The sequence below is a fragment of the Chiloscyllium plagiosum genome, chromosome 5 (assembly GCF_004010195.1).
Source record: "Chiloscyllium plagiosum isolate BGI_BamShark_2017 chromosome 5, ASM401019v2, whole genome shotgun sequence".
NCBI lineage: Eukaryota > Metazoa > Chordata > Chondrichthyes > Orectolobiformes > Hemiscylliidae > Chiloscyllium > Chiloscyllium plagiosum.
In genome coordinates this window covers 100,083,762-100,105,551 of record NC_057714.1, presented here as the reverse complement: position 1 = coordinate 100,105,551, position 21,790 = coordinate 100,083,762, and the positions used below count along the sequence as shown (strand labels likewise).

Sequence of the window (21,790 nt, the reverse complement as noted above, 5' to 3'; positions counted from 1 at the left end):
TGCTTGCCATTCCGAAATGGAGCCGTTTATCACTACCCTTTGTTTCCTATCAGCCAACCAACTTTCAATCCAAGTTAGTACTTTGCCCCCAATACCATGCGCCCTAATTTTGCTCACTAACCTCCTATGTGGGACTTTATCAAAAGCTTTCTGAAAGTCCAGGTACACTACATCTACTGGATCTCCCTCGTCCATCTTCAGAGTTACATCCTCAAAGAATTCCAGAAGATTAGTCAAGCATGATTTCCCCTTCATAAATCCATGCTGACTCTGACTTGTCCTGTTACTACTATCCACCTTTCTTCTCACCTTTCCCACCTTTCTTAAATAATGGCACCAAGTTAGCCAACCACCAGTCTCAAGGCACCTCATCTGTGACTATGGAAGATACAAATAACTCAGCAAGGGGCCCAGCCTTCACTTCCTTTGCCTCCCACAGAGGTCTAGGGTATACCTGATCAGGTCTGATGATATCCAAGACATCCAGCACTTCCTCCTCTGTAATATGGACATTTTTCAAGATGTCACCATCTATTTCCACACATTCTATATCTTCCATGTCCTTCTGCACAGTAAACACTGATGCAAAATATTTGTTTAGTATCTCCCCCATCACCTGTGGTTCCACACATGGGCTGCCTTGCTGATCTCAAGGGGCCCTATTCTTTCCCTAGTTACCCTTTTCTCCTTAATGTATTTATAAAATCCCTTCTGATTCGCCTTAACCCTATTTGCCAAACTATCTCATGCCCTCTTTTTACCTCCTGATTTCTCTCTTAAGTATACTCCTACTGCTTTTATACTCTTCTTCTAAGTATTGAAAGGTATAAGATTCAGAAGATTTAGGGTGGCACAGTGGCTCAGTGGTTAGCACTGCTGCCTCACAGCGCCAGGGACCTGGGTTCGATTCCAGTCTCGGGCTTCTATCTGTGTGGGGCTTGCACATTCTCCGTGTCTGTGTGTGTTTCCTCCACATGCTCTGGTTTCCTCCCACGATCCAAAGATATGCAGAATAGGTGAACTGGCCATGCTAAATTGCCCACAGTGTTCAGGGATGTGTAGGTTAGGTGCATTAGCAATGGGTAAATGTAGGGTAATAAGGTAGGGAAATGGGTCTGGTTGGGATACACTTTGGAGTGGACTTGCTGGGCCAAATGGCCTGTTTCCATACTGTAGGGATTCTATAATCCCACCAGTGGTGAAATCTCAGACTGGGGGAACATAGTCACAGAATAAAAGGATATTCATTTGAAAGTGAGATGCAAAATATTTCTTCTCCAGAAAGGCATAGAATGTCTAGAATTCTCTCCCCGAGAGCTGTGGAGGCTAGATCACTGAAAGTACTTTAAGAGGATGTTGATAGGCTTTTGAAGAGTAGAGGAGTTAAGGGCTGTGAGGAGCGAGCATGGAAGAGAAGTTGGAGGCCTGGGGTAGATCAGAATGATGATATAGAATGGTGGTGGTGGTGATGGGGAGTCTTAAAGGAGACAAATACCCGGCTATTATTCCTTATGTTTCTTATTTTAAAAATCGCAATTAAACCCATCCTCAAGCTTTGAATCTCGGGGAACACAAACCAAACGCCATTGACTGTTCTCTCAATGGAACCTTTCCCGTTTAGGAATTATTCTGTCAATTTGTTAAATCTGACAGTGGCACCTAACACTGAACACTATCCAAGCTGGCATCTGACCAAGGCTCTGTACATCTGAAGTGTCACCTTCTCACTTCTGCATTCCAATCACCTTGAGATAAAGGTCAACATTTTATCCATCTTTCCGATTACATGCTGTACCTCTGCAACTGAGGTGAGGAGGTGATCCCAACAAAAAGTGCAGCTGCCCCTCACTTCGTCCAGCACTTTGCATCTGCAACCATTACAACAGCTGCTGTCCTGTGCATGCATAGTGTCCTGCATAATGATGCCGGCTGGCAAAAGCAGCGTGAATGTCCCATCTTCACTTGAAATAGTAGTTGGTCAGGCACCTCTCCCTCCATTTCTAAAAACAAATCAACGAGGCAATTGAGCTTGTTAACAAGCCGTCTAAACCCAAATGCTACACCGCCATAATGATATTGGCAAGTGGAGAGAAGGGGGAATAGGCAGGATGCTTTTGTATCAACTCTGGGAAAAACCCAACGAGGAGGAATACAACTTTGGACAGGATTGGTGCCTTAAGACCACCACAGTTTCCCATCATGGGTATCCTCCCATTCCCATCCCTCCCTAGGTTGCCTGATCTTTTCCCACACAAAAAACCTGGATGCTCCTCATTTTGGAATCCAAACTGTCTTCATCGTGGAGATGCCTCAGCTCCAGTGGTGCCCTCTGCTGGGTTCTGACAGGACTTCCTTTCATTGAAGGGCTGAAGTCCCATGCTCAGCTTGTGAAGACGATCCACAGCGTATTTTCGAATGGTTTGTGATTGGACTATCGATGGTGGGGACAGAAGCAAAAGAGAGCCAAGCTCTTGACCTGGAATAATAGTCTGGGAGGTGGAGAGGACCAGGCAAATAGTAGAGAAATGTTCCATGTGCACAATGTGCATGAACAGGGACGCTGATCTTCAAGCGACCAGATATGTTGTGCTTCTGAATTTTGTTAGAACTTACCAGCTGGCACTCAGACTAACAAGCTGGATGTAAGTTCTATCTATTTGAAGATATGCTACAGGATTGGTCGGCAGATTTGTTACAAAGGTTCAGCAGCACTCCCTCACACAACATGCTCTAAGGCAGATTCTGTCATAAATGCTAGTCACATGCCCTGCATCCTGCTTATTTACTCAATGGCAGATGCCCTCTTGAAGTGATATCAAACAGACGGAGCGTGACTGAGCCAATGAGGGTTGATTCTTTGAGCTCTCAGTCCCCTGCTGTGTGGCCAGTCCATCAGCTTCATGGAGGTGCCCACCCTGCAGCAGCCTGGGGTTGAGTCACCACAGCCAAGGGACCATGTCCCAAAGAAGGTGCCATGTGCAGGAAAGGATATCCATAGCGGGTCTGCATGCCACGTCTTTCTGAGTTTTAATTGCCTCAGCAGCACCCACCAATCCCAATGGGTCTTCTGAGGTTTTCAGGTTACCAATCCTCCAATATGGCCAGCTGCATTGGAACTCCATTCACCACCCTAACTGGAGAATGTGCAGAACTGGTGAGCTGATCCTTCTGCAAACAAGTGTTCACGCCTCCCATTGAGACCCAATCTGTGAGGAAATCATCATCTAACTGCTTTTCTTTTCAATATCACTGATGGTCAGCACTATTCTTCACCAAGGCTTCTCAATAAAACAGGCAAGATTTATAGTGGAGAGTTGGTGTGATATGAAATTTGCTCTTTCATTTCATGCCAAAATATATCAGCTTGGACCATAAGACATAGCAGCAGAAATAAGGCCATTCTGCCCATCGAGCATGCTCTGCCATTTAATCATGGATGATAACTTTCTCAACCCCATTCTCCCACTTTCTCCCTGTAACCCTTGATCCCCTTGACAATAGAGAACCTCTCTACCTCTGTCTTAAACATACTCAATGACCTGGCCTCCACAGCCTTCTGTGGCAGTGAATTCCACAGATTCGTCACTGTCTGGCTGGAAAGGTTTCTCCTTATATCCATTCCAAAGGTCTTTCTTTTAGTCTAAGGCTGTGCCCTTGGGTCCTAGTCTCTCCTACCAATGGAAACATCTTCCCAACATCCACTCTGTCCAAGCCATTCATTACTCTGTAAGTTTCAATTAGATCCTCCCTCATCCTTCTGAACTCCATCGTGTATTGACCCAGAGTCCTCAAGTGTTCCTCATACATTAAGCTTTTCATTCCTGGGACCATTCTCATGAACGCTCCAGGGCCAGTACATTCGTCCTGAGATATGAGGCCCAATACTACTCACAATACTCCAAATGTGGTCTGACCAGAGCCTTAGATAGCTACAGAAATACATTCCTGCCTCTATATTCTAGTCTTTTCAATGTGATATTAGAAAGAAAATGTATTAACTCGTCTAATTTAAATATGTTAATTTACTCTATTTTAAGATAATTGGTATCCTACCTTCATTAAAATAGCACATAAAGGAGTTTCACACTATACACCGGCAGAAATAAAATGTTGCCTGTCCTGTATATTACAGTTAATGGTGTTTCCAGATTTCCGTGCAAGTGATGTGAAATCACATTAATTATCTGTCATTTATTTTCTCAAAAGAAAATGGTGCTGCCTGTCTTAAAACAACAGTCATGTTCTTAAGATTAAGAAGTTCCCATTGCTCTTTAAGTCCATAATATAAAGTATCCTCTAAAAGCAATTGATTAGCCTTCAGCTGAGTTTTGTTCTTAGCTCATTTGTCAAGCTCACTGTAAAATCTGTTGCTAAAGTAACACTTGCCTTTTGGGATGTTTTCTAATCTTCTCCTCCGAGTATTTCAGCTGAGCTTGCTTTATCTGTGACTAACACTCAGGAGTCAAAACTATAACCAGGTTTTAAACAGTGTATGCATTAAAATTGGACATAAAGGAAGAGCCAGCAAATTAAAAGCCAAGAGGAATTTCATCACAGCAGTGGTAATGATGATAATACTTTTGGTATTTTGTTAAGCAGTTGTTATTTTGTTAACTAAAGTTCACAATTGAAAAATGTAAGTCTCAGCCACATAAAATGACAGAATGATTTCAGCACTAAAGGAAGCTATGCAGCCTGTCACATCAGTGCAGGGCCTCAGGAACAGCAATTCACGCAGTTTATCTGCCTTTTTGCAGTAGCCTAAATTTTTTTCTTTGTCAGATAATGATGCAACTCTCTTTGGAAAGCCATAATTGAATTTACTTTCGCCACACTGTTGGGCAACTCATCGCGAATCTTAACTACTCACTGTACAACAACGTTTTTCTCCATTGTAGCCATTACTTCATTAGCCAGGTGCTTTCAGTTAATTATTAACCCTCTAGCTCCCAATCCATTTGAGAACTGGAACTATTTCTCCTGATCTATTTGTCAAGATTTTGAGTAAATCTAAGAAATCTCATCTCAACTTCTCCTTCTTCAAAAAGAACAGACCCAGCTTCTCCAATCCATCCAAAATACTCAAGTTCCTTGTTCCTCAGAATCAGTCTTTCGATATTTTTCTGTATCTTGTGCAGCAGTACTCTTCCTACAGTATGGTCTCCAAAACCAGACATCAATACTCCAACTGAAGTTGTGTTTAGTGCAGGTTTCTCATGCTGTCCTTTCTTTTGTTCACAATATACTGTAAGATAGATGGGCTCATTTCAATTAGGAGAAAGTGAGCACTGCAGATGGAGATCAGAGTTGAGAGTGGGGCGCTGAAAAAGCACATCCTGTCAGGAGAGGAGCAGGAGAAATCAATGTTTCAGGCAAGAGCCCTTGGCTCTTTTCCAGAACCCCACTCCAGGCTCATTTCAATTGCCAACAGAATGGCCTGCATCAAAATACTTAAATTCGCCCATCGCCAGTTTTAAAGCAATTTAAGCCTGAAAAAACAAACAAGCACTTTAGTGATGCTTCTTGACTTCCATCAGGACAGTTCACAACAGAACCTACTTAATGTGAAAACCAACAGATGTGCTATATAACAGGAGAGAGCTGATTGGTTTGAAAGTGGCATCTGTTTGGTAGACGCATTGCCACAGAGAATGTATCAATGAATAATGGTTGAAGTTCACAACCAGGCTTTGTTTGCAGCTTAAACAAATTATAAATGTTGTGTTTTCCCTTAAGTTGGTGTTGTTGAGAAACATCCTGATGAGGGAAAGATGAAAACCTTCACAGAATCAGAGATAAAGCAGTGTGGAATAAGGCCATTTGGCCCATTATGTCTGCATCTTCTTATTCTTCAAATCAGCATCATTACATCTGCCTTTTCCCCACACCCTTGCTCATTATTTCTATTGAAATAATCATTCAATGCCCTCTTGTAAGCCTCAATTGAACCTGCCTCTACCACAATTTCAGGCAGTGCATTCACAGCCTCACTACCTGCAGTGTAAAACATTTCTCTTGCATCACGTTTTACAAATCGCTTTAAATCTGTGCCTACTGGTTCTTGATCTTTTTTACGAATGGAAACGGGTTCTCCCTTTCTACTCTATCAAACCTGCTCATTATTTTAAAAACCTCCAACAGATCACCTCTCAGCCTTTATCTCTGCAAGGAGAACAGTCCAAATCTATCCTCATAACTGAAGTTACTCAGTCCTGGAGACAGAATTGCTCTTTTCATCAATACTCAATTTCTGTACTCCCAAACAAGTCTGATGATCTCTTCCTGTCATATGGTGCTGCCCTTTTCTGTATTGCATACAGGCGTCAGAAACTATCACACTGTGCAAAGGCCTAATACTAGCAGCTCTATCTCTACAGATTATCTCACGGTAATCTTAACAGATCTCCCCATTATTCTTTCCTTAAATTTGAGAACACAGTGTCTAAATGCTTCCGTATTACTGTGTTAGTGAGTTAAATTGTAGAAAGTTCACTTTGGGAAGTGTCTACCACTGCACCTACCTCAAACTTACTATCATTAAAACCTCCACTATCTTGCCACCTGACACACTTGTTCCTCCTTACCCTCTTCACTAAGATGGTATATTTTCAGTATGTTTATGTGACATAACTATTTCTCCTTCCAACAATCAGGAGTGTTTATCAGATTAGTCATTTTGCTAACCCTTCTAACCACTTTGTATGGATTCCTGAATTTCATTTTCCGAGGTTCAACTTTTATTGACAATACAAATACTTCATCTCCCACGTGAAATATTTCACTTGCTGAATATGTTTTCTGCCCATTCTTCCACCTTTCAAATGTCTTGTGCTACCCTACACACACCTGAGTTTTTCCAGAAACATGGACATGTAATCCAACACTAAGGTTTTTTTTCATTCACGAACTTCTTCCTAATCAAATTTAATTGGGCTGGAACCCCATTAACATGACCATAACCAATTCAAATGGATGAAACCCAGTAGATTTACCCAGTAGTAAGAAATAGGAACAGGGGCATCAGGAGTGGGAATAGGCAATTCAGCCCTTTGAGTCCACTCCTCCATTTAACATGATCATGGCTGATCTTATCCTCCTCTCAACTGCACTTTCCTTCCTGTTCCCTTTAGTCCTTTATCCCACTTTTCATCATAAACATATCTATTTCTTTTTTGAATCTGTTGATTGATTCTTCCTCCATTGCACTCTGGGGCAGTGAGATCCACGGATTCACAACCCTCTGAGAGAAATAGTTTTGAACCTACCTCCTCCCACTCATCATCTATGATCTCTTCTTCTCGAGTGTCCCACATGGGGAACATGTGTTCAAGTCCACCTTCTCAATCCCTTTTCACATCTTATATTGCTCAAGCAGATCCCCCTTGTTCTTCTGAACTCCTGCAAGTACAAGCCCACGCTATTCAATGGCTCCTTATATGACAGGCCTTTCACCTCTGGAAATAACCCGATGAACCTCTTCTGAACTGCCTCCAGTGCCACCATATCTTTCCTCAAGTAAGGAAACCAAAACTCGACACAATACTCCAGGTGTAGTTTCACCAATGCTTTTTATAGTTGTAAAAACACTTCCCAACTGTTATAATTCAGTTGTTTTGCAACAAATGCCAGGACTCCATTTGCTTTTCTTATGTTATGCTGTGCCTGTATACCTACTTTCTGTGATTCATGCAAAGACACCCAGATCCCTCTGCATGGATGCACTTTGCATTTGCTTCCCATTTAAATAATTATTTGCCCTTTTGTTTCTCCAGTCAAATTGGACAACTTCACATTTACTCACATTAAACCCCATCAGCCAGATTCTGGCCTATTCTCTTAGCCTATCAATATCCATCTGTAAACTTTTCATCTCCTCATCATAGCCTACTTTCCCACCTATTTAGTATCATCTGTTTTGCAATGTTACACCCCGGCCCTGTTTGCAGATCATTTATATAGATTGTCAGATCTAGGAACTAAACCCTGTGGTACCTCAGTAATTCCAGTTTGCCACCCAGAGAATAACCCAATTATTCCAGGCCTCTGCTTTCTGTCACTCAGCCAATCCTCAATCCAAGGCAATACTCTACCCTTAGCCCCCTGCGATCTAACCTTGTGGATCTAATCCTTTCTTCCAAGCCTGTGGGTATTTGTGATGATATGCCTTAATGGTGGTTTTGAGTGTCTGATGGTAGCTCTCCAAATGTCCCTGTGTTTGTAGACGATACACAATTGACTTCAATTGGTTTATACCCAAGTTGCTAATGATCTCCTGGAAATCTTTAGACATAATGTTAGAACCCTGATCAGGCTGTACCCCAATTGGTAGTTTGTAATGAGTAAAAATCTGAATAAAAAAAATAACTTCTCTACTATGACCCTAGCTGTAGTCATCCTTAAAGAAATAGCTTCTGGGAATTGGGCTGTTATAAAGTATTTGTAAGGATATACTGTTGGCCTGCTCTCATTTTCAGTAGTGGTCCCACATAATCCACTGAAACTTGGTTCTTCAAAACCGGTAGGTGTATCACATGTTTGATCACATGCTGAGGCTGTCCTACCATCTAACATGGATGACACATTTTACAGAATTGCACTATGTCTTTAAGAAGTTTTGGCCTGTTTATCAATGCCGGCAGTTTTGATATTCCTCTATGCCCTGCTTGTGGAACCTCATGTGCTACTCCTAATATCTCCTTCCTGTATCTGGCCAGAATCACTGTCCTTTCTACACCTGTAGTTCTGTGAGCATGAATCCACTTCCTCCATCTGAACTTCACTTTGGTATTAATGGCACTCCAGAACTCCCTCAGCCTCGGCCTCTCTGTACTAAGTATCTCCAGTCCTCTTTTGCCCAATTTATTTGTCTAGCAATTCGCTCAAATGATACAAAGAATGTTTCCCCATCCTTTCTCAAAGAACATTGATAGGATCTGCGCAAACATAAACTTTTCCTGACAGGACTTCAAATTATGACTCAGATTGTCCCTGCCAGGGCCTGCATCAGTATCAGATTTCTTTTTTTTTTAACTACATCATTTTAAGCTGTTCTTCATATTCTCTTGCTTCCCACCCCCCTTTCTCTTCATGTTGCAGTTCTAATTCCAATTTTCTCATTTCCAATCCTTTCAATTTCATTTCTATTTCTTTATCATTCTCTGTTCTTTCTTTATTATTTAACACCATCTCTAGTTTCTCCATTCTCTCCTCATGCTCAAATATCTTTAACTATTGCTGAATGGCACCCAATTACAATGTTTCACTGCCCATGAGTGCTCAGCCCCTCTGCATTTCCTCTAACACCAAATGCCATGCTAGTAGCTCAATAATGTCTGCCTTGTCAGGCCTTGTAGCTCTGTCAGGCAATGCTACCTCCAATTTACCCACCACGTCAATCAACCTGGGCTTTCAAAGTTCCTTAAGATTGCCAGGGACAACTCTGCCACCTGCAGGAAATCCCCTGCCATTTCTAGTCTTAAATGAAGTACAGAACACAGCATTTTCTTTCACCTCGGCAAAAGTGTAGAGTGCAGTGTGAGAGAAATGCCCCATCTTCCGCCTCGGAACACTTCAACCCCAGGGCATCAACATGGACTTTACCAGTTTCCTCATTTCCCCTCCCCCCACCTTACCCCAGTTCCAACCTTCCAGCTCAGCACTGTCCTCATGACCTGTCCTACCTGCCAATCTCCCTTCCCACCTATCCACTCCATTCTCCCCTCTGACCTATCACCTCCATCCCCACCCCCATTCACTTATTGTACTTTTTGCTACCTTCTTCCCAACACCCCCTCTCCCCATTTATCTCTCGACCTTGGAGGCTTCCTGCTTCTATTCCTGATTTTGCCCGAAATGTCGATTTTCCTGCTCCTCGGATGCTGCCTGAACTGCTGTGCTTTTCCAGCACCACTCTGATCTAAACTCTATTTTCTTTCACCTGTCATTAACACATTCTCAATGTTCAGATTCAAATCACTCTATGCTGGATAAACACCCAAATGTTGTTAAGCCTCAGAGGGATAGTACACTGGAAATGAAGCCCTGCTATTCCCAGAGTCAACATAAAAGTGAAAAAAAATTAAGTAATGCAAAATTCCCTAATTTACCTGTTAAGTGGAACTAAGGAGAGACTGGTTTTCTGTACTTAAAAAGAATGACTATTTGTTGCAAGTAAGTAAATGATAGGTATGGGTAAACAATTACAAACTCTCACCATAAACTTTATTAGTTAAAATTCTAGACCCATTGCAAGCTCCCTCTTACACATCTAGTACAATGGCTCAGTGGTTAGCATTGCTGCCTCACAGCACCAGGGACCCGGCTTCAATTCCAGCCTCAGGTGTCTGTCTGTGTGGAGTTTGCACATTCTCCCCGTGTCTGCGTGGGTTTCCTCCGGGTGCTCCGGTTTCCTCCCCCAATACAAACATGTGCAGGTTAGGTGAATTGGCAATGTTATATTACCTAAAGTGTTCAGGGATGTATAGGTTAGGTGCATTAGTCAGGTGCATAATAGGGTAGGGGATTGGGTCTGGGTGGTTTACTTTTCGAGGGTTGGTGTGGACTTGTTGGGCTGAAGGGCCTGTTTCCACAGTGTAGGGTTTCTCGGATTCATGCACACACAGATAGACACAGACCAGGAAACAAAAATGGATGTTTTGGTGAAGGGGAAGACTGGCAAGGCATGTAGTCTGTTCACAGTGTTATTGAGATGGTTATTGTGCTGATCAGAAGCCTGTTATTTGATCTTCCTTCTCTGAATTCTTTTACTTGGCTGGGAAGGGCTTATGCCCGAAACGTCGATTCTCCTGTTCCTTGGATGCTGCCTGACCTGCTGCGCTTTTCCAGCAACACATTTTCAGCTGTGAAGTTCACACTTGCAAATTCAAAGTCACAATTTAGAGCAACTGCTGAAGTTAAATAAACCGGCTTTCTTCAGGTTGAAGGTGGGTTTTTACTGCAGAGAACAGGACCGCTCCTGGACTGGTGGGGACCTGACACCTTCTTCCCACCCTGTTCACAGTCCCAAGCTGAACAGCTACCTGAGAACCAAATCACAGTTTCAGGTGGGCACTGGACTTTAACATTGATAACTGGTCAATTGTCCACAGACCAATCAGCTGCTTGTTGCCAGGTGGATCCAGTTCATTTGCACCTTCTCCTGCGACTGCTTGAACCAGCAGCTATATAAACAGTACTTACAATGAGTGCCAGGTTACTTGATTTCTATAACATGCAGTAATCCTCCAGCTATCCTTTGTTTTCCATTTCAGTCCACTATTGAAAATACATTTAAAAAATGATATGGTCTATAGAGAATATAAAGACATGCCAGTGATACCTGAAAATCAAGAAGTTGAAGGAAGAGAGGATCTTTGTGAAATTATCATCAGGGAAGTGGTACTAAGCAAACTGACAGAACTGAGGGCTAGTAGGTTTCTTGGTGCTTCATGCTAAGGTCTTAGGAGAGGTGGCTAATGTCATGGTAGATGTTTTGGTGTTAATTTAACAAAATTCAATAGATTCTGGAACAACTCCATTTGACTGAAAAATAGCAAATATAATCCCTCTATTCAACGATGGAGAGAGGCAGGAAACAGGACATGATTGGCCAGTTAGTTTGACATCTATTGTAGGGAAAGGGTTGAGGCACAATCATTAAGGAGGTTACAACTGGCGCTTGAAAAAACTCCAGGTAATCAGGAAGAGTCAGTATGGATTTGTGAAAGGAAGATTCCATTTAACCAAGTTATTGGAATTTTTTGAAGGATTAAATTGTGCTGTGGATGAAAGGGCATCACTTGGATGATCAGTACTTGCATTTTCAAAATGCATTTGAAAAGATTCCACATATATGGTCATTATCATGAGCTCTTAATGTGCACATAGTTGGTTACGTATTAGCATGGATAGAAGACTGGCTGGCTGGTAGAAAACAGAGTATGAATAAATGGGTTTTTTTTAAGATCTGCAGAATAAGACAAATGGTGTCCTGCTCAGACTTACTTTTCTCTACAATTTATACCAATGACTTAGATTAGGGGATTGCAGGTATAATGGCTAAATTTGCAGGTGATACAACAATAGACAGGAAAGTATGCCGTGGACATAACAAAGATGCAGACCAATATAGACAGATTGAGCAGTGGGCAAAAACCTGGCAGATGCAGTATCATGTGGTAAAATGTAAAGTTGTCTACTTTGGCAGGAAAATAAATTAAAAAGCAGCATTTTACTGAAATGAAAAACGATTGCCGTGAGATATAAAAGAATCTGGATGTTCCAGTGCATGAGTGTCAAAAGGTTAGTATGCAGATACAGCACATAATCAGGAAGGAAAATGGAATGCCAGCCTTCATTTGAAAAACTGGATATGAAAGTGGGGCTTTATGCTTCAGTTATACAGATGTGCAGCTTTGGTCTTCTCCTGGTTTACTGGATTGATACCTGGAATGGTTTTCACTAGAAATTTGAAGAGGATGAGGTGATTTGGTTGAAGTGGATTAGGTCCTGAAGGGAAAACTCCAAATAACTGCAGATGTTGGATATCAGAAACACAAACAGAAACTGCAGGAAAACTCAGCAGAACTGACAGCGTCTGTGAACAGAAAGCAATGCTCTTCAGAAGGTGGATGAGGAAAGAATGCCTCCTCTTGTGGGTAGGTTCGGAACTTAGGGACACTGCTTTAAACTCAGGGTAACTCAATTAGGGCAGAGGTGAGAGGATTTATTTTCTCTCAGAGGTTTGGGTAACGTTTGAACTCTTTGCCTCAGAAGACTGTGGATGTATATTCATCAAATATTTTTAAGGCAAAGATAGACAGCCTCTTGTTAAGCAAAGGTATCAAAAGGTATCAGGGATTGTTGGGAATGTGGTTCAGAACACAACCGGATCAGCCATGATCATATCGAATGGCAATGCAAGCTTGAAGGGCCGAATGGCCTCAGTCTGTTGCTAGTCCTTATGTTCAGCTCCTTCACAGAGTGACACTCGAAAACCATGTCTCGTTTTCTAATTTGGCCACAAATGGAATATTGCTTATTGTTCTGGGCAGATGGGAGAATATGAAAGAACTGGAGAGGGTGCAGACCAGGTTTACGCAACAGCCACTGGGATGAGAAATTCCAGTTCAAATAGAACGTGGTGGATGCAGATTCAACTGAAGCATTTAGAACTTAATTCAACAGCTAGTTGAAAAGGTGTAATGTGCAGGCATGGAGAAGGAAAGAGGAATGACATTGTGAGAGGCTCACTTGGAGAGTTGCCAGCAACATGATGGGCCACATGGCCTCCTTCTGCACTGTGCCAACTCAATGGGTCTGTAACTTTTGTTCTTGGGATATGGCCAACACTGCCCTGCCTGCAGTCACTGCTCATTTCTTAATGCACTGAGAAGATGATGGTTGAGTTTACCTCTCAAGTCAGAATTTTGCGCTCAGAGTGTTCCCATGATGGAGAAGTAGGGAGTTCCACTGACAAAGCAGGAACATTGATGTAAGTGCAAGTTGACATGGCGAACATTGGAGAAGAAGCTGGGGTTCCCTGTGGTGCTCCTGTGACTTTTGCTGCTTTTGTCCTTCTTGACAATAAAGGTTGGAGGACTGGAAGATACTTTCCAATAACCTTAGTGAGTAGATCCAGTGCACCTTGACGATCACGTAAACTCCCACCATCGTCTAGTGGATGTTCAGTCCCGCAACATTCATGTACATTATGTGAACCTCTCCTTTGTTACTTGTCATTAAAGTTTGAGATTAGAGATTTATCTTGAGATTACTTACAGTGTGGAAACAGGCCCTTCGGCCCAACACATCCACACCGACTCTCCGAAGAGCAACCCACCCAGACCCATTCTTCTACATTTACACCTTCACCTCACATTACGGGCAATTTAGCACGGCCAATTCACCTAACCTGCACATCTTTGGACTGTGGGAGGAAACCGGAGCACCCGGAGGAAACCCACGCAGACACGGGGAGAATGTGCAAACTCCACATAGACAATTGCCTGAGGCAGGAATTGAACCCGGGTCTCTGGCGCTGTGAGGCTAACCACTGTGCCACCGTGCCACCCCCAAACTTCTTAAGATTTATTACAACAAAGAGTATACCATCACATTCTTAAATTAAGTAATGCAGATTGTAGAGAAATCCTTCGGGTCTTGGAATCTCAAAGCCAGCTCTTTTAGCCATGTTATCATAGAAACCCTACAGTGTGAATACAGGCCCTTTGAGATTAGAGTTTTTTTTAGATTACTTACAGTGTGGAAACAGGCCCTTCGGCCCAACAAGTCCACACCAACCCTCTGAAGAGTATCCCACCCAGACCCTTTCCCCTGCCCTATTACTCTACATTCCCCTGACTAACTTACAAACCCCTGAACATATGGGCAGTTTAGCATGGCCAATCCACCTAATCTGCACATCTTTGGACTGTGGGAGGAAACCAGAGCACCCAGAGGAAACCCACACAGACATAGGGAGAATGTGCAAACTCCACAGAGACAGTCACCCAAGTCTGGAATTGAATCCCTGGCACTATGAGGCAGCAGAGCTAACCACTGAGCCACCGTGCTGCCAATATGGTTAATCCAGTTAAGTCCTTGGTTAAAAGTGATACAGAGGGTGATGACAGTGCCAAGGGACTTTAGCCCAGTGTGACACAACAGGGTGACTGGCCTCTTTCCATTCCATAACCATTTTGTGATGACAGCCCAGGAACTCCTGCATCTGCGATATTGGATTGCTCACTCAATATACTTAGCGAGCTACAGAGAAACCAGGGGGCCTGCCTCAAATGTACCAGCTAAACTACCCAAGGTAAAACTGCAGTGAAGGATTTGGTGAATAAACACTGCAATCTGTGGCTGGCAATTATCGCGGAAACTCATCAGTTTAACAGCAGCATTCTGGCATCCGCAAGTACAAACAACCTCAGAAGGTGTAGAAATTACTCACCATTTACACAGATCTCATAGGGTTTGCACACATCAGCTTCAAACAAGCAGCCTGCAAGAGAACAGAAGGCAATCTATTACAAATAAAATTAAACCCAGACAGACTAGCCTAAAAAAAAACCTTTCGAGACCAACGTATTTAGAGTCATAGAGATATACAGCATGGAAACAGACCCTTCGGTCCAACCTGTCCATGCCGACCAGATATCCCAAACCAGTCTAGTCCCACCTGCCAGCACCCGGCCCACGTCCCTCCAACCCCTTCCTATTCATATACCCATCCAAATGCCTCTAAATGTTGCAATTGTACCAGCCTCCACCACTTCCTCTGGCAGCTCATTCCATACACGCTCCACCATCTGCGTGAAAACGTTGCCCCTTAGGTCTCTTTTATATCTTTCCCCCCTCACCCTAAACCTATGCCCTCTAGTTCTGGACTCCACCACTCAGGGAAAAAGACTTTGTCTATTTACCCTATCCATGCCACTCATGATTTTATAAGGTCAACCACCGAATATAATTTCCAAAATTCACCAGTTAAGACTTATGACTGAGAAACATTTTTGATGACCTCTCTCAACAGAACCCACACTCACTCTCTGCTATAATACTGACCTCCCAGGAAGGCTCATGCTCTACCACTCTGACTATTGAGTGAAACAGCACCCACTCTCATTCATCCAGTACAAACCTCTGCCCTGCTCTCCCTGCTCACTCACCCCTCAGGGTACCTCACCAGATTTCCCCTCACCTGTACCAACACTGTGCAAGACACTTCCCCCTCATGCATAGAATCATAGCAGCACAGAAACAGACTCTTCGGTCCAACTAGTCGATGCCGACCAAGTTTCCCAAACTAAACTAGACCCACTTGTCTGCCTTTGGCCCATATCCCTCTAAATCTTTCCTATTTATGTACCTGTTCAAATATCTTTTAAATGTTGTAACTAGAGCTGTATTTACCACTTCCTCTGGCAGTCCATTCCACATACTAATGTCCTTTAGGAAAGGAAATCTGCCATTCTTACCTGGTCTGGCCTACACGTGACTCCAGATCCACAGAAATGAAGTTGACTCTTGACTGCCCTCTGGGCAATAAATATTAACCTAGCCAGTGATGTCCTGGTCCCATAAAGAAGTTTTTAAAAAATACCTCCGGATTTACACACGAGCCTCAAGACATGCACCAGAAGTCATCAAGACCAACATTTTCCCTTTATTATACAATGCCTACCCCCAGATCTTAGTCTATGTTTACTCCTTGCAAGAACAAATACTGGGAAAGCACCAGAAGATGAGCATATCCAGTGGAACTAGAGTCAGTCAGAAACAAGAGTGAGGTCTTTGTTACTTTGTTAAGTGTGATATCTGCCCATCCAACACTAATATTACATAGGTTTTACGTATTGGCAATCCTAGTGATTTATTATGCAGCTATTCGTAGTTAATTACACTCTCCTTTATTCAGAGCCTTCTCCTCTGCCATTGTGGCTCATCCCTGGGCCTGGAGAATGTGTTTTCAACTGTGATAGCCACTGCAATCCGTATTGTCACACACGGCCTGAATCTCAATTCCTCCTTTAATTCTTTTGCAGGAGAGAAAAGCCCACAATGGGGAAGAGGTAGTGAGGTGCCTGGCATTTGGCTCCTTACTTCCTACGAGGTAAGGACTCCAGCCCTGGTCAATGAGGACAGCGACAGCTCATGACAATGCTGAAACATCCATGCCTTGCCAGCCAAGGAAGAAGCATTGTCCACAGCTGGGCTACTCTCCCAGCATGTGTTTGTGTATACGGATACCTCTCTGTGTGTGTTTGCTCTTGTCCTTCTAGATGGTAGTGGCCACGGGTCTGGAAGATGAATTTCTGCAGCGCATCTTTCTGATGATAGACACCACTGCAAGTGAGCATTGGTGGTGGAGTGAGTGAATGTTTGAGGATGTGGTGCCAATCAAGTGGGCTGCTTTTCCCCAGATGGTGTCAAGCTTCTCCAGATGTCATCACTTGGATGCTATATCAGTCCTTTTAAAGCTGCAGCTTATATTTTACTGGTTTGCTAAGTTGATACCCTATTTAGTGCTTCTACAAAAGATTACAGCTACAGTACATTGGGAAACCATGGGCATGCATATGGCCCTACAACTCCATGGCACCGGTAAGCAAATGTGAGGAATTCTCCTCATTCTACACAACTGATAAAACTTGGCGTAGGCTTCCACTTAAGCCAGTTTTGGGAAAATGTTGACAGCCTGAGAATAGTTTGTTTAAGAGTAACAGTAAAATTGGCTCTGACTGTGGGACAATTGGGACACTGACCAGTTGTATGGAACACCTAATTAGAAACCTTTATTACTAAGTCAACAATGAAATCAATTCTTTTCTTGCAAAGAAATACCTTGAACATACAAAAATATCCTTAATGTTCACCTCTGACTTGAAAGGAAATCATTAACCCATGATAACAATGGGGAATGCTAGCAACCAGACAGAGCTCTCCAGCCAACATTCTGTTTGTAATTGTTTCCCCCTCCGAGGTTTCACTGAATTTGCAGTTAGGTGGGCAAGGAGGCAACTTGATACTAGGGTCTACATCATTTTAAATATTACAGCAGCCTAGTGTCACTTTCCTCTCTATATCATTGAAAAACTACAGAGATAGATCATTATCTAAATGGCAATGGATTAGGAAAGGGAAGGTGAAATGAGACACGGGCTTTCTTGTACACCAGTCACTGGAAGGAAGCATGCAGGCGATTTATTGAACCTCACATTTGGAGGACTCGAACCAGGAGCAGGAATGTCCTGCTGCAATAGTGCAGGGCTTTGGGAAAGCCACACTTGGAGTATTGTCACAGAATCACTAAATTGTTACAGCATAGGAGGAGGCCATTTGGCCCATCGTGCCTGCACTGGCTCTCTTACCTAGTGTCAATCTTTTACATTTTCCCATATCCCTGCACACTACTTCTATCCAAATCATTATCCAATGCCTTCTTGAATGCCTCAATTGAACCTGCCTCCACCACATCTCCAGACAGTGCATTCCATACCTAAACTACTCACTGTCTGAACAACACCCTTGCTTCTTTTGCAGATCACCTTAAATCTATGCCCTGTCATTCATATTCTTTTTACAAGAGGAAATAGCTTCTCCCCAGCTACTCTGTCCAGCTCACTTATGATTTTGAATACCTCTATAAATCTCCTCTGAGCCCTCTTCTCTGCAAGGTGAACAGTCACAACTTCTTTTCAACCTATCCTCATGATTTCTCGTTCCTGGGACCATTCTTGTAAATCACTTCTTTTAGAATCTCTACAATGTTGAAACAGGCCCTTCAGCCCAACAAGTCCACACCGACCCTCTGAAGAGTAACCCACCCAGACCCATTCCACTACCTTATATTTACCCCTAACTAATAACCTACCCCATGGGCAATTTAGCATGGTCAATTCACCTAACCTGCCCATTTTTGGACTGTGGGAGGAAACCAGAGCACCCGGAGGAAACCCACGCAGACACAGGGAGAATGTGCAAACTCCATATAGACAGTTGGCCGAGGCTGGAATCAAACCCGGGTCCCTGGCGCTGTGAGGCAGCAGTGCTAACCACTGAGTCACTGTGCTGCCCTATCCAATGTATTCAAATCTTTGCTGTAGTGTGTTACCTAGAACTGTACACAATTCTCCAGCTGAAGTCTAACAAGTGTCCTATGCAACTTCAACATTACCTCTCTGCTCTTGTACTCTATGGCCCTATTGATAAAGCTGAGGATACCGTGTGCTTTATCAACTGCCCTCTCCACATGTCCTGCTACCTTCAACGATCTGTGCACATATCCACCTATGCTCCTGCACCCCTTGCACTGAGTGGCTGAGCAGGCCATTTCTTAGGCCAGGTGAGAGGCAGCCATATTGCTGTGGGTCTGGAGTTACATGTCGGCCAGACCGGGTAAGGATAGCACATTTCCTTCCCTGAAGACAAATCAGACAATTCATGATAGTTTCATGGTATCCTGGCTTATACCCATGCATCACTAAAACATGCTTGATTTACACATCCAAAGTGACAAGAAAATGCTGAATGCACATCCAAAGGAAGAACTACTTTGTCTTGTCCAAGGAGGCCAAATAAAATATCCTGAAGGATATTCATTAAACAATGTGCACTTTGACCACAAGCCAGTAGTTTCGTAGTCACTATTACGGATCCTGAGAAAAAGAAATTTAGGCAGGATTGTTAGAATGTCAAGTTTACATCATAGCAAATAGCTAAATCCGAGACACTTGAATCTTTGAAAGAAAAAGTGGCTGAATGAACAGCTGAAGCAGAGGAAGAGTTACAGGTTTATGTGGAAAAGAGATTACCATTGGAAAACTCTTACAATGAACAGCACAGGTCAGATGACCCAAATGGTCTCCTTCACACTCGCAAACCTCTTAGGTTTTTACTTTTGGAAAATTATTTGCAAAGAAAACATTTTATCAGATTTCACTAAATCTCCACAATCAGGGAGCCAAGGGAATGACAAAACCTATTTTCAACAGTTTAATAGAATAGATAAAGTGAAGTAAAATAAATAACAATCCAGGTATTTCCAGGCAGCAAGATAAGCAGGTGGGGTGAGAAGGCAGTGAAGAGCAAATTTGGAATAGAACTCAGGATAGACTTCTTTGCACAGTGGCTGATCAATAACCAGATAGTTGAGCCAAAAGGCATTGGTGATAGCAGGATGACAGTTAATGGGATAGAAGGATTCCTAGTCCAAACTTACACATTCTTTGGGACAACATATTCTTTGGGAGATGGATTTCAAATCAGTTCGGGCTGGCAGGAATTTAAGCAACAAATTAACACAGCAGGGAATGAGGAACAGAAAATTTAATTTAATGCAATAAGTCACTTCTTATGGGTGGCACGGTGGCACAGTGGTTAGCACTGCTGCCTCACAGCACCAGAGACCCGGGTCCAATTCCCGCCTCAGGCAACTGTCTGTGTGGAGTTTGCACATTCTCCCCGTGTCTGCGTGGGTTTCCTCCGGGTGACCGGTTTCCTCCCACATTCCAAAAATGTGCAGGTTAGGAGAATTGGCCCTGCTAAATTGCCCGTAATGTTAGGTGAAGGGGTAACTGTAGGGGAATGGATCTGGGTGGGTTGCTCTTCGGAGGGTTAGTGTGGACTTGTTGGGCTGAAGGGCCTGTTTCCACACTGTAAGTAATCTAACCTTTCATTTGGAGCTAAAAAATGTGCAGGTTAGGTGAATTGGCCCTGCTAAATTGCCCGTAATGTTAGGTGAAGGGGTAACTGTAGGATCTGGGTGGGTTGCTCTTCGGAGGGTTAGTGTGGACTTGTTGGGCTGAAGGGCCTGTTTCCACACTGTAAGTAATCTAACCTTTCATTTGGAGCTAAACGCATTATTATTGGACAATTAACAGACGGGAGCTAATCATTTAATATTTTACAGTGAGTGGCTAGAAACGGACATTGGCTGTCCATAATCCTTTCAGCCGAGCTGTGCAGCTTTCCCCCCTTGAGTAACATAATCGGGGAGACACAATAAAATGTTTAAATAGAAGATTCACACATGTACAAAATCTGCTGTAAAGCGGTCTTTACTTCGTCACTGTACTTGTGTGTGCAATGCATAGTTTGCCTCCAGGATCACACTCCACTGTAGCTTCAGTCTGTTGCACAGCATGATATTACTGGAGCACATTTGGTACGGAACTGCCACTTGTACATTCAAGAGTCTGGTCTAATGTTTAATTCAAGCATTATAAATAAAGAAGGTTAATGCATATTGAACTACATGAAGCAATATGGCACTCTCTTTCTCGCTCCCATTCAGTACGCAAAGGTTGTCTGACATTTCACTGAAGTATTCCTGCTCTATTGAGCTGGCAGCCCTGTGACTGGTAATGCAAAGAGTCAGAGTCATAGAGATGTACAGCCTAGACAATTCATCAATAGTTTATCAAATTTCATAGGGGTCATGTTCACCTTTAAGGAACCCACTTCATTTCTGGCTCATTGTGGAATTTTTATCCCATGATGGGCAGATGATCAACTCTGCCGGGCTGTCTCACAGAAACATGTGTCACAAATGTGCACAACGGTTACGAAACAAAGCGCGGAGCCCTTGTGACTGTGATAGCTGTACCTGAATCCAACAGGGGCATGACACATGCACTGCTTGCTAAATGTACAAAGTCAGAAAACAGTTGTCTTCACAGACTGTTAAATTGTAACATCCGGCTGGAGAACTGGTGCAGGAAGGAGGGCATCATATTTCAGAGACATTTCAGTCATTCTGGGGTAGGTTGGGGCCCAGCGCTCCTCCTATTTCTCCTTCCAGTCAATGCCATGGCCAGCATGCTGACACCAATCACCGTGTGCCAAGTGTATGCCAAACACTGGAGTGGACATGCCACCACACAGCTTAGAGGGAACATGGATGGACTGCATCTTAGCCAGACAGGAGCTAATGTGGGCGGCACAGTGGCACAGTGGTTAGCACTGCTGCCTCACAGCACCAGAGACCCAAGTTCAATTCCTGCCTCAGGCGACTGTCTGTGTGGAGTTTGCACATTCTCCCCGTGTCTGTGTGGGTTTCCTCCGGGTGCTCCGGTTTCCTCCCACAGTCCAAAAATGTGCAGGTTAGGTGAACTGGCCATGCTAAATTGCCCGTAGTGTTAGGTGAAGGGGAAAATATGGGGGAGTGGGTCTGGGTGGGTGGCGTTTTGGCGGGTCGGTGTGGACTTGTTGGGCCAAAGCGCCTGTTTCCACACTGTAAGTAAGTAATCTAAAAAAAAATGTAATGTCCTTGCGGGGACATTCT

General features: G+C 43.3%; 1 protein-coding gene across 2 annotated transcripts in view; it reads right to left on the bottom strand.

Moving 5' to 3' along the window:
• The window catches only part of ptprn2 (protein tyrosine phosphatase receptor type N2), a 944,464-nt gene that overhangs the window by 842,952 nt on the left and 79,722 nt on the right, over positions 1–21,790 (bottom strand). For both annotated transcript variants that reach the window (XM_043690699.1, XM_043690698.1), the window contains exon 2: positions 14,957–15,007. In XM_043690699.1, the coding sequence (XP_043546634.1) occupies positions 14,957–15,007 (51 nt within the window). The remainder of the gene's footprint in view (positions 1–14,956; positions 15,008–21,790) is intronic.